We start from the raw sequence: 21,497 nt of genomic DNA on the forward strand, positions 1-21,497 counted from the left end.
TGTCCTGCACTAAAAAAAAAAAAAAAAAAAAAAAAAAAAAAATCATTCCTCCATTTCCCTATAAAAGTCTTGTCACAACTCAATCTGCAGCTTTGGAGCAATGGCTTTCCTTCCTCCTTGGGCCGGGGTACTAGTTTATTTCTTTTGTGTTTCTTTAGCAGGATCTGACTTCTCAGATCTGTATCCCCCCCTGTGGTTGAAGAGTCCTGGTCAGTTCAGTGACTACAGGGTAGAGAATGGAAAGTACATTATCGATCCCTGGGTATACTCTGAGAGAATGGGGATGTATAAAATCCTAGTGAACAAGACAGCCAGTTATTTTGAAAACTTTGTACCAGACAATGAACAAAATATTTTATGGGGATTACCTCTCCAGAATGGCTGGCAATTTAGAACAGGTAAGAATGACTCTTGTTTTCATCCTAATGATCTACCAATATAACCATGTGGGAAATAGGACTCTGTATACACCATACCATGTTTTTGAAAATTGATTCTTTTCTCTTTCCTCTGTCCCCCTCATAATCATATTTCTCTACTTCTTCTCCATAAATCCTTCTTTTATGTGTTTTCTGTTTTGACTAGAAACCACAGTGAGGAATAAGGTATAGTTGCAGATTAAAAAAAAAAAGACTTCATATCAAATCTATTGAATATTCTACAAGTATTTATTGAAATTCCGCGAGGTGCCAGATACCATCCTAAGCACGTAGATGAACAAAGCAGCCAAAAGGCTATACATTAAAAACAGAAGGCAAGGTCAAATTAACTTGCATTTTTTAAAGTTCCAATTGTGATTACCTCTACATGAAGAAAGGACATATAGACAGGGTGTGACGTCTCATTCATGAGGATATTTATCTGCAAATGATTGATTCCTCCTGAAGATACATTCTCGTGTTTAATTAGGAGGTATGTTGTGGGCCAAGGGTTCACAAATTAAAAAGACATTTTTGTTGTGGCTGAAAGAAGAAGCTCATAAAAGAGAGTGGTGTCTCCTGCCTGCTCCATACAGTTAACAGCACCAATAAAGAAATTTGTTTTATTCCGATGGGAAAAAATACAGGGAGATAACAGTTTACCTTAGGTCTTAGCAGTGGTCATATTCAGGAGCCACTGAGGTTGGTAAATCATCCATCTTTGTCAGGAAATGTCCTGAGACCCAAAGCTACTCCTGTTCATCTAGCTTTCCTTGGGGTCAAAGCAACCCTGGCCCAGGAGACATCACTAACATAACGTCTACTATGGGAGGCAGGCCGGCCTCAGGGGAGAGAAGTCTAAACGGGCTGGCAGTTTAATGCCCTTTTTATTTTTTCACTGCATTTGCACCTCAGGACCAAGCCTGACTAAACTCATCCATTGATGAGCTTGTAAGTATCCAGTATTCGCTACAACGATGGGGAGGTGGGGTGTGAATAAGTACTTTCAGACAATTCACAACACAATTGAAACAGGAAAAGATAGTAGAAATTAAATGGAAAACAATGAACAACAGCTTTTGTTCTCAATATTTAAGAGTCTCTTATGGTTTGCCTCTTTCCCTCTCTGTAACTTTTTTTTTCCCTCCTTCCCCTCCCCTTAACTTCTGTTAAGTTTCTCAGGATCCACATATGAGTGAAAACATATGGTATCTGTCTTTCTCTGCCTGACTTATTTCACTTAGCATAATACCCTTCGGTTCCATCCACATTGCTACAAATGGCCAGATTTCATTCTTTCTCATTGCCAAATAGTATTCCATTATATATATAAACCACATTTTCTTTATCCATTTGTCAGTTGATGGACACTTAGGCTCTTTCCATAATGAATAACAGCTTTTGGATAAAAGTTAAAAGTGCAAAACAAGGGGCATAGTGGAGTCAGCGGGAGTAATCAGGAAAAAATGAATTTAAACAGACTTGAAATCTGGATGAAATTTTACTGCGGAAATAGAAATGAAATCTACTAGGAAATAAAAGAATGAACTAATGAAGTGTTTCTCAGGCTTGGTTGCATATTGAAAATAAATGCCCAGTTAAAAAAATACCAATGTTTAGGTCCATTCTATTCTAATATTAAGCCAAAGGACAGACCTGGAAACAGCATGGTGTAGGAACATGTGATTGAGGGTAGGGTGTGTGTGTGTGTGTGTGTGTGTGTGTGTGTTTAAGAAAGGGACAGGAAAAGGAAAAGAATGCAGGAGTGAGCAGGAGAGAGTCATTGAAGATCAACGAAAAAGAAAGAGACAAAATGAAAGCAAAATATTTATTGATATTCAAGAATTAACACTAGCATATAATAAATAATCCCTGCACCCTCTCTTTTCTAGGAAGATTAGCTGATCCCAGACGAAGGAAAGACTGTGGCTATGAATCTGGAGATCTTTTGTGTATCTCTGTGGACAGTTGGTGGGCTGGTAGGTTCATTTAAATGGCAAAACAGGTAATAACCTTCCCCCAAGGAAAGTATTCAACCTAAAATCTTAGGGACAGAGACCAAACAATACTATTCTTTTGTAAGAAGGAATCTATTTCATCATGTACCTTGTGGCCCTTAGGCCACATTCTGGAATTTAACAGCCATAATGTCAATAATGATTTCTTAAGACATGTTCACCTTTAATAGAAGGACTAAAACAAGGATCTGCAAAGGACCACAGCTCCTGAAAGCCCAGCACTGGCAAGTGAGGTGGGAGATCCCATGAGTGAGAGGGAGTCTCCAGAATGAGGAAGGATGAGAAATGAGGGAAGAAGGAAATAAGGCTTTTTCTCATTTTGCTCAAACCAAATGTGTTTAACTTTTAAACCATAAACATGTCAGAGTGACCTACCACAAATCAATTTATCAAGTGAGTAATCTAAGGCTTCAACCAGATAATTATTTATTTATTATGAATATAATTCCAACCAGATATTTAATAGTAAAATAATTAGAAGGTATTTTCTAATTCTTTCATTCTATTTTGTGCTTTAGTAATACAATTAATTTATACACAATTTCTTAGATGTATTTCCCAATAACTAGAAACAAGAATATATTAAGTTTCACTTTCTTAGAGTGACACACATCACATACACCTTTACATATTTTTCTAATACAGCACCGACTTGTTCTTTGCAAAGACACGCAAGTAGTCGTGGCCCCAGCACTAGAATTCAGGCTTCTTTATTCTTAGATTGATTTAGTAGTTTGGAGTATCAGCTGCTCCACTGGGGCAGAGAACTACATTCATTAATGAGTGTCTATGATAAAAAATGTTCTGCATCACCAGTGAGAATCAGTGTAAGCTTTATAGCCATCCAAATTATAATGTCTAAATCTGCTGGAGTAGGTTATATGTAGAAATAAATAAAAAAAAAAAAAACCTCCATTCATTTGTCAATTTAATTATCCAAAGATTCATTGTCAACATTTATCCAAGATGTTTGCTTTAAGACCTAAAAACAAAGACTTTGTGATACCATGGTTGCACATTAAACTTGGCTAAATACAAAGCACAAAATGTCAACACTATACTCACATTAAAATGTTTTAGAAAAAAATTACATTTTATGATAAAACCTCAGTTAGAGGTGTATCATTCTGTGCACAAGCAGATAACTTTCTTCCTTTTTTTACTTAATGTTTTTAAAAAAAAGAATATTGAATAGTATTAAATTAATATTAAATATTAAGATTAATTGTATTTAAAATATTAAAGGCAACTGCATGAGTCTCTGTTTATTTTTGATTGTAGGGTTATTAACAAAAACATGTTTAATTATGTAGGTGATCCTTAGGGGGAGTTTCAATTTTTTTTCTTTTTGCTAGTGATTAACTTTTAGCTTTCTGGATCTGTGAAGTTTTGCTTATTCATTTACAGATTACTTAAAAATATTGTCTATCACCTTTTGTTAGTGCTTGTGGTAATAACAAGTATTTTGCTCCTACAGATATGAATTACTTTCTATGTGCATTACCCTTCCTTGCTGCGGTTGATTCTGGCATAATGGGGATATCATCAGACGAAGTCATGCTTTTGCCACCACCCAAGGATCAGACAAATTTCTGTCTTAATGTTTCTAGTTGTCAGTCATCCTTTCCTGAAATAATGAGCAAGTGGAATGCCTTTTACCAGGTTGCTGTTTTAAATTTTATAATTTCTTTTCTTAGGAGGTGGTAAGAGAATGTCCTTTTTTGTATAATGCTTTTTGTCTAGGTTTATTTGTGTGCATTATATAATATTTTCTTAGGTATAAAAATGTAAATTATTATGCAAATTGTATTATAATATTGCAACAGGGCACTACAGGTCATTAATACCCTCTGAACCAATACGGTATTAACACAAAGTTTATCCACACGTTTCAAATAAATTATACATAAATGTGAGAGGACAAAAGATATCTTACTGAATGAAAAGATGATTCTGGTTAACTGAAACTTTATGTCAATCAAAGGTTAACCCTTGGGAGAAATACAGTTATGGAGTTGGTTTTCAGAGCAGTCAATTAACTTATTTCAACGGAATTAACAAATGATCATATATTGGTAGAACTAAGTAATTATGTGGCAATCAAAACCAAATATTCAATGAGCAAAATACAAACCGATTAAACATAGATGTAGGCTTAGATCCACAATGAAAAGATTACTAGTTCTATAGATTATTAGTTCACCTTTTTAGATATGATTGAATTAAATATTCTAATAAAAATTTCCCCTTTTTCTTAATCTTAAAATTTTGTGGTAATTTCTACTGTGATAGCAGAAAAACAAACAACAATCCAAAAACAAAATCCTCTTGACCAGTGTAAAATACTGACTCTCAGGAAAATTGTTGTAGTTCATTTCTTATAGATGCATTCAATATTACTATTTGTAATAGATATTTATTATACTCTATGGAGTATTAGTCACTGAAATCTTACAAAATTCTTAGAAACAAAATTCCTCATGTAGAATATTTCTAAATTATATATGGGAGTAAGATGAAATTGTAGGGAGAAGAATTGTTATATTTTCTTAAATACAAAAAAGTTTCTCCTCTGCTACAGCATTTACAGTATCCTTCCAGTAGCTTCGAAGACCTATTGAAGTACTTGTGGGCTGCACATGCCTCAACCCTGGAAAATGCTGGCAAAATATTTGAAGATAGGTAAGAATGGATCCCAAATCATTTCTATTTAATATGGCAAATGATTTTTTGCCTTATTTATGCCTTTTTACTCTTCTAAAGTGGTTGTCAATCTTCTTATTAAACAATTTTAGCCATTGGGTACTTTAATGATGAGGCCTAAATATTTTAGAGTGATTAGACTAAAAAAATGTTTTATGAAGAAAAGGGCAAAATTTTGAGAAAAAAAATCTCGCACTAATCAACCAATAACTAATGAAACAACTAGCCAATTAAACAAAATAAAACATACAACCAATTTCTCTACATAAAAAAAGAAATTTTCTTCATTATTTTGACCACAGACACATAATATGGTAGGTACATAATTAAGGAACAAGATCAACTACCATCAGGGTTAGCTCACAAGATAGCTTAAAAGATTATTAAGCCACTGCACATATACATCTAGAGGTTATTATACACCTAGATGTGAAAGTGTAAGAATGATTTGTGTTTACTTGTGAATGACTCCCAGTTCAAGTTCGAAGGTTGACAGCAGCTATAGAACCAGAAGGAGCCTATGTTCCCCTTGAAAGGCCATCAGCCAGAAGAATTCTCTTTTACTCTAGGGAAGGTCAATGTTTTGTTCTATTCATGCCTTCAGCTGATTGGATGAGGCCTATTCACATTATGAAGGGAAATATGTTTTACTCTGTCAACTGATTTCAAAATGGAAGTTTCAAAAACACTTTCACAGAAACACCCCAAAGTGGACACTATCTGGGGGTGAAATCAACCACTTTGAGTGAGATAGCGGGGAGAAATCTGGATATGGTAAAAAACAGGAACAAAAAAAAAATCAGGTCCTTGGTATTGTGTAAGTAGACTGGTTAATCCAGGAAGGAATGTGTGAGGACCTCTTATTTCATGGTTGTCTCTCCCACTGATTCCATCATGCAGTAAAGGTAAATGAATCACCTAAGTAGGAGATTTCCTCCTTTACCTATTGGTATGGCTTAAAAAACTGGGTATTAAATTGGGCAATGGAATTTTCTCCCTTGGCATTATCAGTGATAGGATTTCAGGCTGCAGCCACCACAAAAGTTGTAACTCAACTGCTTTTCTATTCTTATGACAGGAAATAGGAATGGGATGATCAGACAAGGATTTCAGGCTGGGATTGCCAACCTCAAGATGTGACTGATAGCAAAAGTCATCTTTCTAGATTACTTTTTAAATTTATAGATGTTTCAGTTCATATACAAGGATAAATCACTATAGAATGCAACTTTGTGCCTATTGAAACATAAAAGGACTTTAGTTAAAATTCAAGATCATAGGAATTTTTTTCTTATAGGTATATTTCCTGTCTCTTGTGGTCTCAGACATTTTAACTTATTGTATTTATTGCTGTTTACATAATGGAACTATATTTGAAAGAATATCATATTTTTAACAGGCCAACTTTATTTAAAAGCTGCTTCAAGATCATAGAGCATATGAATTTTTTGGTGAATAATTTGAATAACTTTAAATATTTATATGAGTATTTTGATCACAAGCATATTACCTGAATTTTTTTTGGATAGTATTAGAAGCACTTTCCTCATTAATTATACTAAGAAAATTGTTTTCATTAACTCTTTTTATTCTCTAAAATTCTCTCCTTCTTACTTGACCTTCTATTTAGATGTCAACAAATGACTCTCTTAAATGAATTTTTTTAATAGTTACTATTTCTCAAGTACAATAAGTAAAAGAAATTTCACTAAGTATCTTAATGTAATATCTCACTTCAAAATAGCTCCTTTTTCTGGATCATGAGTATGTGGTTGAGCTTCTTAGTAACTTGCTTAAAATCTTACAGCTAGTGAATGGCAGAGCTAGTATTTAAATTTCTTGTGACTCAATAGCTCATCCTCTTACGTGTAAACTATACTGCCTGCAATGTATGTGGCCTAGTTTTACGAGGTCAATAACTACCAAAGTGCTTCTTCCCTTCTGAAAAGATATTAAAAGCTATTAAACAAGAAAAAAATATGCTTCCACCTTTTCAATGTATAATGAAGCAGAAATAAAATATAATATTTACTTCTTTTATGAAGAATCTTTAAATCCTTGGGAGACATGAGTCATACAGGGGAACACTTAAGTGAACAAAATATCATTCATGCCTTTTCTCCATTCCTCTTAGGTAGGTTAGCAGGAAGGTGTGTATAATCAGCACCTCCCTATCCTAGGAGTTAGAGCAGTGGATAGTCCTTAGAGTTTTCCTGCAGCTGTTGCTAAGGCTACTTTCAGAATTTGTCAGACATCCTCTCTCCCTTCCTTCCTTCCTTCCTTCCTTCCTTCCTTCTCCCTCCTTTCCTTTCCTTCCTTCCTTCCTTCCTTCCTTCCTTCCTTCCTTCCTTCCTTCTTTATTTTATATATTGAATTCAGCTGTTCTCTCTTATTTTTTGTTTTGGATTATTTTTAGTTTGTATATTATACACTTCTTATATGTCAATGATTTAAGGAGTCAATTGGTTTTATGAAGTTTTGTCATCTTGCCCACCAAAAATACATACAGAAATGAAACAGCTGTATCTAGGGAGAATACCACCATAACCACTGGTTACTTTGGTATTTGGTACTATATTTCTAAAAATGAAAAGTTCTAAAACATTTCCTTATTTGAAGATTTAGGTATTATCCTTTTATTCATGACCATAGAAAATTACCATCTCATTCCCCTTACCCTCACTCCATGAAAATTCTTCCTACTTCTCACTTTCTCTGTATAATTGTTTAGTGGTTTGGGTTAGGTCTGTGTTCGATGGTTACACTATTTTGACTATTAATTACTATTCACATCACATGTACTTAACTGATAGTATTTCTTTTTTCTTGTTATCTTATTCCCTTTAGAGTTGATCCTTTTTCTATTGTACCCAACACTAATTACTTCAAATTGCCAAACCAAGGAAGTTTCTTCTCAAGATGTTCAAAAGCATCCAGGATTATATCAATTTCTTCTTCTTGAAGAGGTTTCCTTCAGAACTGTTGACTTGCTCTACTCTGCCTAGGTGGTCAGATATGATTCTTAGGTCTCTAATAACTGTACTGGATTCCTTTTATCTCTTGTGTGTGTGTGTGTGTGTGTGTGTGTGTGTGTGTGTGTGTGTATGTGTGTGTGTGTGTGTGTGTGTGTGTTGAATCACCCATTTCCAGTTTCCCACATCTATTTCCTGGATTACTTTGTTTGTTAGGACTTATACACCAGTCAATTCAGAACTGTTGTTGTATGAGAAATTATTTGCATTCTTAAAATACTCTTATTCTATCATGAGTTTCGACTGAGGCTTTGGGCAATTACAGAGATCTAGGCTGGTAATACTTAAGATTTTTGAAAGCATATCTCCATTAAATTTTAGCTTCACTTTTGCTGTTGAAAGTCTACAATTTACTAGGTGTGTTGTCCTGTATTTCGTTTAGTTTTTTTCCGCAAGAATGTAGCACAGTTGATAACTATTAAACCCCAATGTCATATAGCAGTGTTTATTCTTCACATGTTTGAGATTCAGCTGGCAGGTCTGCTGATTTTTTCTGGGCTCACATCATATTATTAGATTTTGATCAGCATCACAGGGATGAATGGAGAAGCTCTGCTCCGCTCCACGTGTCTCTCGTTCTCCAGCACGCAAACTTGAGTGTTTCCCATAGTGATGGCAGAATGGCAAAAGAGAGAAACCAACTTGCGAAAACGTATTGCAAAACTTATACTGTCAAGTTGATTAATATCTTATTGGCCAAACCAAATCCTTTGACTGAGCTGGAGTCAGAGGGTGATGCTTCTTTCCTTCCCACCTCCTCCCAATGTAGCAGAGAAGGGGCACTGGAAAAATATACCAAAAAACAGAGATGAAGAGTTTTGAAAAATTGGGGCCATGTTCACAATCTATTATACACTGGGGCACTTCCTTAAAATCTCATGTGTTACTTTTTTAGGCAAAATAATATATTAGGGTTTTTATATACATGAAACAATACTGACCTCTGTATTGTCTACATATACTCAAAACTCTGTGGTCTTGAATCCTAAGATTGGCTGGTGCATGCATATCTGTATTTTAAATGAAAATGGGCCTTTTAAGGTGTATTTTAATTTTTTTACTTCACTACATCTTAACTGACTTCTTAGATAAATTGTCCAATAACACATTCAATTGTATCATTTGAAAGGCTTCCACTTAATTTCACTTCTGCTTATATGCCTCTGTGTCTTGAATTGGTACCCTCACCTCCTTCCTAGTGTTTCTGACTCCTGTGCAGTTTATTTAATCCACTGTTCCTAGGGCCTTGTGGCCACTGCTCAAAATCCTTATGGATTTATACTTATTTTTATCCTTATTTCACAGTCAGGTGTCATGTGAGTAAAAGTAGTCACCTGCAAATCCAAACCAAGATCTTCTTTCACCAAGGATGCACTGAACCCACTCTTCTACTTTTGGGTGTTGGAGACAGAGAGGAGCCCATGAGCATGGGAGCCACATACAGGAAATTTTCCCCTCTGGGTTATGTTATGGTTTACTGAACATTGACAAACATAATGCAAGCATTATCTATTTAATGGTCCTTACATATGTGCTGTGGAAACAGAGAAATTAGAGAATAGTTTAATGGGAAAATAGCTTTCAAATAAATGAATGAAATGGTGCTTTGGGACTACACAGGAGGAGGAAACTTTGTGAAGGAGGTGAAATCTAATGTGATTTGAAAGAGAATGTAGGTGTAGACAGGTGTAGACAACAAAGCAAGGAATAGACAGGGGGAATGATTCTGTTAAAAGAACAAAGTTCAAGTTGTTCACTATACTTAGACAGCTATTGAGGACGGGAGCCTTGAGTTAAAACTATTTACTAACCTCTTAACTTTTCTACTGTAATAATGTGTTCCCCAATTAGGTGAGAGAGTTTGGCTTCCTAGCCAAGAGTTTGGCTTTCCTAGTGTTGCAAAAGAATCTCAGTCTAGCAAACTTTTTATTTTTATCTGCACATATCTAAAGAGTATTACTTAGTCATGATCTAACATCTATCTGATCATTATATGATATTCAATTATAAGTGTAAAATGTTTGGTTAAAAGATATAAAAATTCAAAATAAAATATAAACAATTGATGAAATGGTCCTTTGCAAGTTCAAAATTTTAATTACCTATATTCATATCTTCAAAGGTAGGAGCTCAAAACATCACATTCTAAATTTTTTATGTTTATTTATATGAGAGAGAGAGAGAGAGAGAGAGAAAATGAGCAGGGGAGGGGCAGAGAGAGACAGAGACAGACTCTGAAGCAGGCTCCAGGCTTTGAACTGTCAGTACAGAGTCTGACGTGGGGCTCGAACTCACAAGCCGTGAGATCATGACCTGAACTGAAGTCGGATGCTTAACTAACTGAGCCACCCAGGTGCCCCAAGCCATCACATTCTAAAACTAAGAACTACATTATCAGTTTATTGGCAGAAGATGATCTTTAGTCAAATTATGGAAAGAGCCCAAATTTGCACTGACTGATTAATGGATAAAGAAGATGTGGCATGCACACACACACACACACACACACACACACACATACAACAGAATATTAGTCATAAAAAAGAATGAAATCTTGCCACTTACAAAGACACGGATGGAGCTACAACATATTATGCTAAACAAAATAAGTCAGTCAAAGAAAGACAAATACCATATGATTTCACTCATATGTGGAGTTTAAGAAACAAAACAGGTGAACATAGGGGAAAGGGAAAAAAAGAGAGGGAAGCAAACCATAAGAGACTCCTAACTATGGAGAACAAACTGAGGGTTGCTGGAGAAGAGGTGGGTGGGAGGTGGGCTAAATGGATGATGAGTATTAAGGACAGCACTTGTGATGAGCACTGGGTGTTATATGTGAGTGATGAATCACTAAATTCTACTCCTGAAACCAATATTACACTATATGTTAACTAATCAGAATTTAAATAAAAACTTAAAACCAGAAAAAAAAACAATGAGGCTGAAATTCTGAGTGGACTAATTATAATTGTACATGTTTCCACTTGTCTCTTAGGCTGGAGTATTATTCTAAACCAGAAGCAGACTTTGGAAGAAATTGGTGTGTGGCTGTGGAATACTTGGCTGCATCCCTCTTTCCTACAACTTTGATTATTACACATGAATTCCAGAAAGGCCTGCCACCACGGATGCTTGTTAACGGGGATAGAGCCCCTTTCATCAGCGACTTTACTGACTTTCAAAACACTGTCCTGCTTGTTCTAAGTTTTCTTCCCAGATTGGATAACTCTTCAGGTAAGGCCCTTAAAAACAAAAGCTTGAAGAAAACTAATATTTTCATTGAATAAAGGAAGATATAATGATTTTATCAGATATAAATGTCGTTATAACACATACTCTTAAAGAAAGTCATGATTACCTATGGGTGTCCATTCCATACTTTTTGGTCCTTCCAATCAAGGACTGTCTTTTCTTATGCATCTTTATTGACTCATAAGGCCACCAGGCTACTTCAAGTCCACTTTTCATCTACAAACCGAGATACATTCCTTTGCTGCTGTTGTGATAGTATTCCCTTTTTAAAACCCTTATATGTTGGTCTTTTTTGTTTTTATTTTTAATTTTTTTAATGTTCATTTATTTTTGAGAGAAAGAGAGAGACAGAGAGACACAGCACAAACAGGGGAGGGGCACAAAGAGAGGGAGACACAGAACATGAAGCAGACTCTAGGCTCTGAGCTGTCAGCACAGAGCCTGTCACGGGGCTCGAACTCACAAGCCATGAGATCATGACTTGAGTCATGTCCTAAGTCGGACACTTAACCAACTGAGCCAAGTTGGATGCTTAACCAATTTAGTCACCCAGGCGCCCCTGGTCTTTTCTTTCTTTCTTTCTTCTTTCTTTTTCTTTCTTTCTTTCTTTCTTTCTTTCTTTCTTTCTTTCTTTCTTTTGAAATATTTTTAAAAGTTTATTTATTTACTTTTGAGAGAGAGAGAGAGAGAGAGAAAACGAGAACGGGGGAGGGACAAGGAGAGAGGGAGACACAGAATGCGAAGCAGGCTCCAGGCTCTGAGCTGTCAGCACAGAGCCCAATGCAGGGCTGCAACCCACCAACCATGAGATCATGACCTGAGCTGAAGTCGGACTCCCAACCCACTGAGCCACCCAAGTGCTTCTGTTGCTCTTAAATTTAGAAAAATAAACAAATCTCAAAAGAAAATCTTCAGTGATTTAATGGGAAAAACTAGCAAATTGACTTATGTGAGCTCTCTTCATCTGGCCTTACCAGTCACAGATGAGGTATTCTGCTGCAGCTCCTCAGCTATAGGGTCTCCTATCAAAGCAAAAAATAGAAAGAATCCATAATTATACATTTGAATAACCACATCATCTCAATTTTGCAGATATGCTCTTATGCAGTGAACCAAGCTTAAAACATAATTAAAACATTACTAGCTTTAAATCCCTTCAAAGAATCTGAAAGATATAAAAGCAGAGTAAACATAAATACATGAAATATATGTTTTTGAAAACTTACTTGCATTAGTTAGAGTAAAAAATAAACCCAAACATTTAAGGAAGGCCTTCATGCAATTGCAGTTTCTTCTTGCTGCAGTAATGTTTCCTGCAATATTCTCAGCAATGGTAGCTTCCCTTTACACAATCAGTAGAGGACTAAGGCTCCTTCCATCTGTGGTTGTTCCAATCCCAGCCTTCTATGTCATTTACACCCCATCAGTAGCAAGATGCTATAGTGTTTGGAGAAGCAAGTGGGATAGGGAATTAAACTGTTGTCCAAGAACTAAGCACCATGAAAGGAGAAGCATGAATTTTGGTAGTCACCTGCCCATCTCTGCCAAAGTATCAGACGGTAAAATTGCATTGTAGATCTGGGTTGTATAAACTGGATCTCTCCTCTTAAGATGTACAAGGCAAAGAACTGAGTGGGGGAGTTGGTAGTTATTTAATTTAAAGCTTGAAAGTACCACACTACAAGATTTTATTCCAAGATTCGGTTTTACTGAAATTTGGCTTTGGATAGATCAGGCAGTTTTGAATTGCTTTCATAAGAAAGAAATGTTAAAAACTACTGGTGAAAAATTGGTGAGCATTCATAGTATAATTGCATAGATGTTGTATAACAAGGCATTCACTATCATCTAGTCGTCCTTCTTGCTCTCCATGCTCCCAGTGGCCCTCAGAATTCAATCACAGTATCAAAGGTCTTGGAGTTTTCAAATAAGCAGGGGATGGGGAAAGCAGATGTACTGAAAACAAAGCATTAGTGAAAAACAAATTCAACAATAAGCATTTTAAATTCATCTTCAATAGAAATATATGTATACATTTGCAGTAAAGTTTCAAAGTGTCATTTAGCTACTTTTTAGTCTCCAGAAGTGTTTGCTACAAGAAACCTTAGCAAAATTCATTAATATTTTTTAAGTTTATTTATTTATTTTGAGAAAGACAGAGTGCGTGCATAGGCACGCCTGCGCATGCACATGAGCTGGGGAGTGACAGAGACAGAGAGGGATACAGAGAACCCCAAGCAGGCTCTGCACTGTCGCAGCAGAGTCAGACATGGGACTTGATCTCACAAACTGAACAATGAGATCATGACCTGAGCTGAAATTAAGAGCCAGATGCTTAACTGACTAAACCACCCAGGTCGCCTCATTAAATTTAATCTACAAAATAAAATTAACCTTTTCAGACTACAATTTAGCTATTTAACACTTTTGCTCATGGTAAGAATTGGCATGGAGTTTTTCAGTTTTAATTATGTAAAATTCTGAACCATCTCTTTGTCTATAGTGGCATAAGTTTTAATCCTTGACTATACATATTCTAAGAGTAAAGCTCATATTAAAGTTGAAAATATTATTAGGTATAAATTAGTAAGAAAAAAAAGCTTGCCTAGATTTTATTACTTTTCCCCCATGGGTGATGTTTAAAATAAGGAATGAAGACTGAATGAAGATTCAAAACTGTCAAACGCTGATGATTCATGTTAATATAATTTAAAATGTTTTAAAAACTTATTAAATTTTAAGATTCAAGGCTGAGGTCAGCCACCCCTTTTGCTGCCTCCAACCTGACCAAGAAGGTCATTACTCCCCACTCTTCTGCCGCAATGGTCACTACCTCCTCCTTTCTTCAAATGAGGACAATTGGTGGCTGAAGTGTGATGTACAAAGAGGGGGGAAGAAATGAGCTTGGGCATCTCTGAAGCTTCAGTGCAGATGATGACATAGGAGGCTCCTGAACTTACCTCCTCTCATGGATACACCCAATCTACAACTACATACAGAACAATTCACCTGACAGAAATCCAGAAGCTAGCTAAGTGACTCTTACCCTTTGAAAAAATGAGAGAAAAATCCACAATGAAGCAAGAAAGAGAGGCTGAGACACAATTTTGCCATGAACCCCAGCCTTGGTGAGGTGACACACAATCGGGAGGGATCTCACAACTCCCAGCTTCTCCTTAAGGAGTGCTGGCTTTGGAATCCCACATCTAGCACATCAATGTCTAAGACTTCCATGTGAGAGAGATGGGTGCCCAAAGCATCTAGCTTTGAAAGCCAACAGGGCTTGTATCCACAAGATCCAGGAGGCTATAGCCAAGTAAGAGACAGTTCTTAAAGGGCTTGTGCAGACTCACTGTGGCAAATTCCCAAGAGTGCAGAGCAGATGAAGCAAACTGAAACATATCCAAGCTTTTCATGAAAGAGGCTTATTTATTCATTTTAATAGCTATGAACTGAGGGGCAGTCTTCTAATTGAATACTACAATACTCTCTAGAAACCGAGGGCATGGTAGGTGCACTGTTGTCACTCTCTCTCTGTCTCATTTCAAGGTGGAGATATCTCCTGGAAAGAAATTGTGCACACCTATGGTGTCATGTTTTTTTCAGTTGTCCTCCAGAGGGTACCCCTTGATGTGTGGCTCTGATGGCCGATAGGGCTTAAATTCATGGGTTCTGTAGGACTGTAGCAAACAAAAGCTGCTACCTGAGGATCTAGTTTAAAATCATCTGGCATCTAGGTGCTGACTGAGTTCTGCCTCTTTGGGACACTGACAGGTCTTGGCACATCTTCAACTACTAGGGGCCATTAAGAACAAAGAAAGCTGCTTGGACAATCACAAAGGATTGAGAGACAACCAAGAGTGAGGGCAGAGTTGAATAAGATTTATCTTTTACACAGAGGCCACTTTTTCAAAACTGGAAGAGGTGACTATTTTATCTAGTCCACAGAAACCATCACAGAAAGGCAAGGAAAATGAAGAAACAGGAGTATGTTCCAAACAAAATAACAACATAAAACTTCATAAAGAGACTTTAATAAAATGGAGATAAGTGATTTTCCTGGTAAAGAGTTCAAAATAATGGTCATAAAGATGCTCTCTGGTGTCAGGAAAAGAATTCATGAACAAAATAAAAATTTCAACAAGGAAATATAAAATATAAGAAAGTACCAAACGGACATCATTGACCTGGAAAATATAATAACAGAGCTAAAAAATTAATAGAGAGATTCAACTGCAGTCTGGATGAACTGGAAGACAGAATCAGGAACTTGAGTACAAGGCAGTGGATTTTATCCAATGAGAAGAGCAAAAAGAAAGAAGAATGAAAAATGATGAAGATAGCTTAAAGATATTTATGGCACAACATCAAGTGGACCAATCTTTGTGTTACAAGGTCTGAGAAAATAGAAGATAGAGAGAAAGGGAAGAAAACTTATCTGCATAGCCAAAGCCATCTTGTAAAAGAAGAATAAAGGTGGAGGCATATCCCGTACAGAATTCAAGCTATATTTTAAAGCTGTAGTTAGCAAAACAGAAGAGTACTGGTATAAAGACCGACATATAGATCAATGGAGCAGAATAGAGAGCCCAGAAATAAACCCATACATATATGATCAGTTAATTTACAACAAAGGAGCCAAGAATATGTAACAGTGAAAGGACATTCTCTTAAACAAGTGGCTGAGAAAACTGGACAGCCACCTGCAAAAGAATGAAATTGGACAATTATCTTACACCATATGCAAATGAATGAAAAATTAATTATGTTGTACACCCACAACTAATACAATGTTGTATGCCAATTATATCTCAATTTTAAAAACTTACTAAACTTCAAATCTGATAATCTATTGCATTAAACTAAAAGTACACAATGGGTGTGATAGAAAGTTAAGAGGTTAACATGTAGAAAGGAACTCCTATGTATTAAACACCCACCATGTGCCTGAAATTGTGTCAGGTGCTTTTTTTCATTACCATATATAAATATCACTACAATACTTTCACAAAAATATTATTGCCAAGACTGGGGTTGAGCACTGGCATTCGTCCTTGAAGAGACCCTGTTGCTATGGACCTGGTCCTGCTCTCAGCCAGCGGCCCAGAGTGGAGCAGAGGGACAAACATGAATGTTGGAGTTGCCCACAGTGAGGTGGATGCAAGTACCTGTATAATGAACAGCCAGGGCATGTGGCCGACATACGCATCGGGAGCTGGCTTGCTTCACATTGTCGTCCTCAGTATTCCCTTCTTCATTGTTTCTGTTGTTTGCACCTTAACAAATATTATACATACTCTCAGGATGTATGGGTTTTTTGGATGCAGTAAAAAGAGTGCCTTTTGAAATCCTGACAAAGGTAAAAGCAAGGTGTTCCCTGATTCGTTGGAAACACCTGGACTGTGGAGTGAAATTTAAACCTTCACAGAAGTTTCGCACAGTTTTTTTCAATAATTCTATATTATCTGGCAAGTCTCTGTCAATGTATGATCCAACTCACTTCATCCTAAACACAGCCTCTCTCCTGAGTTGCTGATTCCAAGAATGCCAAAGTTACACGGTGTTTGGATCTTCGGAATTAATGAGTATTGAAATGTTTTGAAACAGAACAAAAATTTTTAGAGCTACTGAGTTTTCTGTAAGGAAGGAATGGTTAGTAAATTGCACTGTTTCTGTGATAATGTGAAATCGAAGATTTTTATATTGTAGGGCTGGTTGGTGTCCTTTCGTGTACTGTTATAAAGTGCAGATTTTTACTGGAAGAGGCCTCTGTTGAATGCATCTGGGATCTTTCTGAAGAGAAGCTTTACAGTCAGGCTGGGCAGGCCCAGCTTATAAATTAAATGGCTATAAAGTGAGGGTGTACTAGATAAATTCAAGGAAATGTGAGATTTATAAGAAACTAAGACCAACTTAGTTTATAATGAATGGGATTATGTTAGAAGAAGAAAATTTCCAATCATTTACACATGGGCAATATAGGTAAACTTACATGTAAACCAGAATCATCCCTTTACAAGTTTATTATAGATTGATTTCATTACCATACATATTCCCCTTTTATTATCTAAGAGGAAATGTATTCCCTTGTTTTATGCAATCCCTACCTTTGTTGGTTTTGCTGGCTCAACATTGTATTGATAGAGGAGGTCATTTTTACATTTATTAAGTTACCGAGTTCTGGAAGATCACTTCCGTGACTGGCATTAGAAGACACCAGGCATCTTATGAACAGCCTCCGAATCCACCTTCTAATTTTGGAGCAAAGTGGATTTTGCTGCTTTTCCAGACACAAGGTTGCTAAACCAGGTAGGAAAACAATTTATTTCATTCAGTTAAAGTATATGGTAATTTAAAGGCCTCTGCTTATTTGGTTGATCAATTGAATTGTTAAAGTCTGCCATTTTTTAGAAAAGGAAATAAAATGAACAACTATGTAGCAGACTGTGGTCTGGCAGAAAACATTTCTTCAGAAACAGCACCAAAGTAAATAATTGGAGTCTTTTATAGCAGGTCCCCAGTAAAAGAAAACATCTTTTCTTAGTCCTTCCTGCTTTCAACCTCTGTATTTTTCCTATTAATATTTGCCGTTCCCCATATGGGTCTTGGTGTAGGTAAGCCAAAGTGGTAACTATTTCCAAAGCCGCAATCATGTTGAATTCTTCACTTAGAGAAGCTTCTCATAGTTGTTGACATTAACTCTAAGAAATAACTACATATTTTGAGAAGTATTTATTTACTTAGAGAAGTAAATATGTCAAAAAAACAAATTCTGATCTGAGATGAAACGGAAAAACCTAGTAACATTTGTAAACAAACACCGAAGAGAGTTTATAGACCAACTTAAAAATCTGTTTCAATAGGCTGACTTTTGGGGGTAATTATCATTGTTTGGTATTTCAACAGTGTTGAGTTTAGAAACCAGTTGTATGATAATGCCTTTGTATCTTTGTCTTTTCCCATGCATTTTTAAGTAACCAGAATCTATATTTTAATAACATTTTTCTGTGGTGTCAAAAAACATTATTGCCAATATTTTGCCAGTAAAGAAACAGAGGTTTTGTAAGTTTAAATAATTCACTAGCTGGTAAATGAGACAGTAAATTTGCATTCTGGCACATTATTTTAAAGCCTGTGCTCTTTCTCCTTAACACATCATCCTCCTATATACTGAAATCTATACTCTAGATAAGGCTGAAATCTAGCATCAGCCCTTTGCTTTCTTGTTGGGTGTGTTGACTGACTCAATATTAATCAAATCTGAAGATTTCAAAGTAGCCCAATTTCCTCACTAGTTTAAATAGAAAAAAAAAAAAAAAAGAAAGAAAAAAGCTATCCCTGGGTCTTGAGACAGCTCTAGCCAGCTGAGAAACATGAACCAAATGCTCTCACCCACCAATCAAGTAACATGCTCCATCTCCGTGGAAACGAGAAAAAGATGTTTCTGAGAATAGCTCTTCACAGAAATTAAGCATTATCCTCCCTCCCATCACCAAAGAGTGTAGGAAGAAAATAGAGGTAGACCTGGGACCAAGTACTCAGGACACTTTCAAACCACTACCTCTCATATGTTAACAGATATAACTTGAAATATTTCTTCTCTTCAAAAATTGTTTTTAAAATGCTAACTTATTTTTTCTCTATTTAAAAAGCATTTTAATTGCTGTGACTTTTACTAATTTATTTTAAAGTGTGTACAATATATTCAAATTAAAAAGTCTAAAAGTCTAAGTGTATCAACACATTAAATAAAAATAAAAGTCATCTTGTTCACCACTTCATTTATATATCTTGGCCCTTTGCCCAATTTTCAGAGGTGGTGCAATTTCTGGAATTCATTTATATATAAAACAATATGAATAAATAAAACTTGTGGTGTTTGCACAAATGAAATCAAACTGCTCTGCCCTACCCTTTTTTTTTTTTTTTTAAGTTTTTTAAGAGAGAGAGAGAGGGGCGCCTGGGTGGCGCAGTCGGTTAAGCGTCCGACTTCAGCCAGGTCACGATCTCGCGGTCCGTGAGTTCGAGCCCCGCGTCAGGCTCTGGGCTGATGGCTCGGAGCCTGGAGCCTGTTTACGATTCTGTGTCTCCCTCTCTCTCTGCCCCTCCCCCATTCATGCTCTGTGTCTCTCTGTCTCAAAAATAAAAATAAAAAACGTTGAAAAAAAAATTAAAAAAAAAAAGAGAGAGAGAGAGTGGGAAGGGCAGCAAAAGAGGAGGAGAGAGAGAGAGAGAGAGGGAGAGAGAGATAGAGAATCCCAAGCAGGCTCCTCGCTGTCTGTACTGAGCCCCATGAGGGGCTCGAACTCAAGAGCCCTGAGATTATGACCTGAGCCAAAATCAAGGGTCAGAAGCTTAAACTGAATGAGCCACCCGGGTGCCCCTGCACTATGTTTTTTACTAAAAAATTTTCTTGAAGCTCTTTTGATATCAGGATATATTGATCCAAACATTCTGTTTAAAGGATATGTAATGTTTCATTTAATTAATTAACTATAACTCTAGGCTTTATTTTCTGTTATAAGCTATTGACAATAATGCAACAATGGCATGATATGTATATTTTTCTTGGTATAATTTATGATTTTACCAATAAATTTGTAGAGAGAAAATGAACTAAAATCAATGAGTCATATATTGTTCAGTGGCACTTAAAATAATTTTCAGGAGTTTACATTTTTGTCACAAAACTGAATAACATTTCTTATTTTCTCTAACCCATTGTCTTATAGCAATTTCTATAACTTATGTTAGCTTGTTATGTAGAAAATGCTACTTCACTGTTGCAAAGTTCAACTCTTTTAACATGTTTGTGTACTTTTCCTAGTTTTCTGATTATTTACATTTCTTATTGATTTTTATATGAAGAGTTGGTCAATAAGTTGTAAATTTGAAAACTTCATGTGTGTGATTATCATATAATGAGCATATAATTTTTATATGCAAAAATACATAGAATTTTCCTTAAAATAAACATTTCAATAATTGGGGATAAACTTAAATTTACATGTGATAATTTTATATATTTTCCAGGTTTATTGTCATTGACTGGATGGAAATTTTTAATGAAGACACAGGATGCAAGAAAGGAAGTTCTAGAGCTTTTTGAAATAATTCTTGAAATCTTTAATCCAAAATTTCGGTATATTCCTAATATTTAATTAATGAACTAAAAATGAACAATTCTAATTTGTTGAGAAACAGTAATTTCAAAATTTTAATGTGATCATAACCATACAGTTTTCTTATTTCTGATATTTTTGATTTGTGCTCCTTTGTTAGGATTTTATCTATGAATTCTAACTTTAAATTTAAATTAATGCAGGGCACTTGTGTAGCTCAGTCGGTTAAGCGTCCGACTTCGGCTCAGGTCATGATCTCAGGGTCTGTGAGTTTGAGCCCCGAGTCGGGCTTTGTGCTGACAGCTCAGAGCCTGGAGCCTGTTTCAGATTCTGTGTCTCCCTCTCTCTCTGCCGCTCCCCCACTTGCGCTCTGTCTCCCTCTGTCTCAAAAATAAATCAACATTAAAAATAAATAAATAAATAAAATAATTTAAATTAATGCTATGATGATTGTGCTCAATTAACAATTCTTGATTTTTAAATTTATCAATACTTAAAATATTTTGGCTGTAAAGAAAATTATATTAAGGAATCATAAATCACTGTGAATCAATAAACAGACATTAAATTTATATGCCTCTTTTGTTGTTATCCTATGTAACCCAATTTCATGAAATTTAGAGCAATATGTCTTGCTGATTTATAACCAAAATCCAGAACATTTTAAAATTAAATACTGACAGTCAGCTAATATTTTTAAAACTCATTAAACGGAACTGGCAGAATATGTACCCGGTTTGTCATTTTTGTGTGTGTGTTTTCACTGACTACAATTTTATAGCAATTACACATTAAGTTTCCCCTCCTTTGATCCTCGCTTGATAATGATTGCTTAAGGGTCAAGTTTATCCCTGTTGCTCTCTTCTAGGAGAGACACTACTCTGGTCGGGAGGCGGTGACTTCCGGTGGTTTCCAGGGCTATACGGAAGCTTGCATGTGCAGGTTTCC

The 21,497-nt window shown here is 35.9% G+C and overlaps 1 protein-coding gene and 1 pseudogene across 1 annotated transcript; both read left to right on the top strand.

The window, feature by feature from the left end:
* Window positions 1-100: 100 nt before the first annotated feature.
* Window positions 101-21,224, top strand: LOC112862648 (protein LEG1 homolog). The gene is made up of 6 exons (XM_086705957.1): window positions 101-398; window positions 2,312-2,398; window positions 3,915-4,099; window positions 5,019-5,119; window positions 11,171-11,409; window positions 20,461-21,224. The coding sequence occupies exons 1-6, from the start codon at window positions 101-103 to the stop codon at window positions 20,586-20,588; spliced, it is 1,038 nt and encodes a 345-aa protein (XP_086562083.1). The 3' UTR covers window positions 20,589-21,224.
* Window positions 16,555-17,019, top strand: LOC112862574 (ORM1-like protein 1 pseudogene; annotated as a pseudogene).
* Window positions 21,225-21,497: the final 273 nt, after the last annotated feature.

The sequence above is a fragment of the Puma concolor genome, chromosome B2 (genome assembly GCF_028749965.1).
Source record: "Puma concolor isolate L17-30 chromosome B2, mPumCon1.1.hap2, whole genome shotgun sequence".
Classification (NCBI taxonomy): Eukaryota; Metazoa; Chordata; class Mammalia; order Carnivora; family Felidae; genus Puma; species Puma concolor.

Bases quoted from the DNA above. Each gene is read 5' to 3' on its own strand.
- LOC112862648 (XM_086705957.1), top strand. From the start codon at position 101: ATGGCTTTCCTTCCTCCTTGGGCCGGGGTACTAGTTTATTTCTTTTGT. The intron at 4,100-5,018 runs GTTGCTGTTTTA...CCTCTGCTACAG, and splicing joins AGTGGAATGCCTTTTACCAG to CATTTACAGTATCCTTCCAG. The intron at 11,410-20,460 runs GTAAGGCCCTTA...TATATTTTCCAG, and splicing joins CAGATTGGATAACTCTTCAG to GTTTATTGTCATTGACTGGA.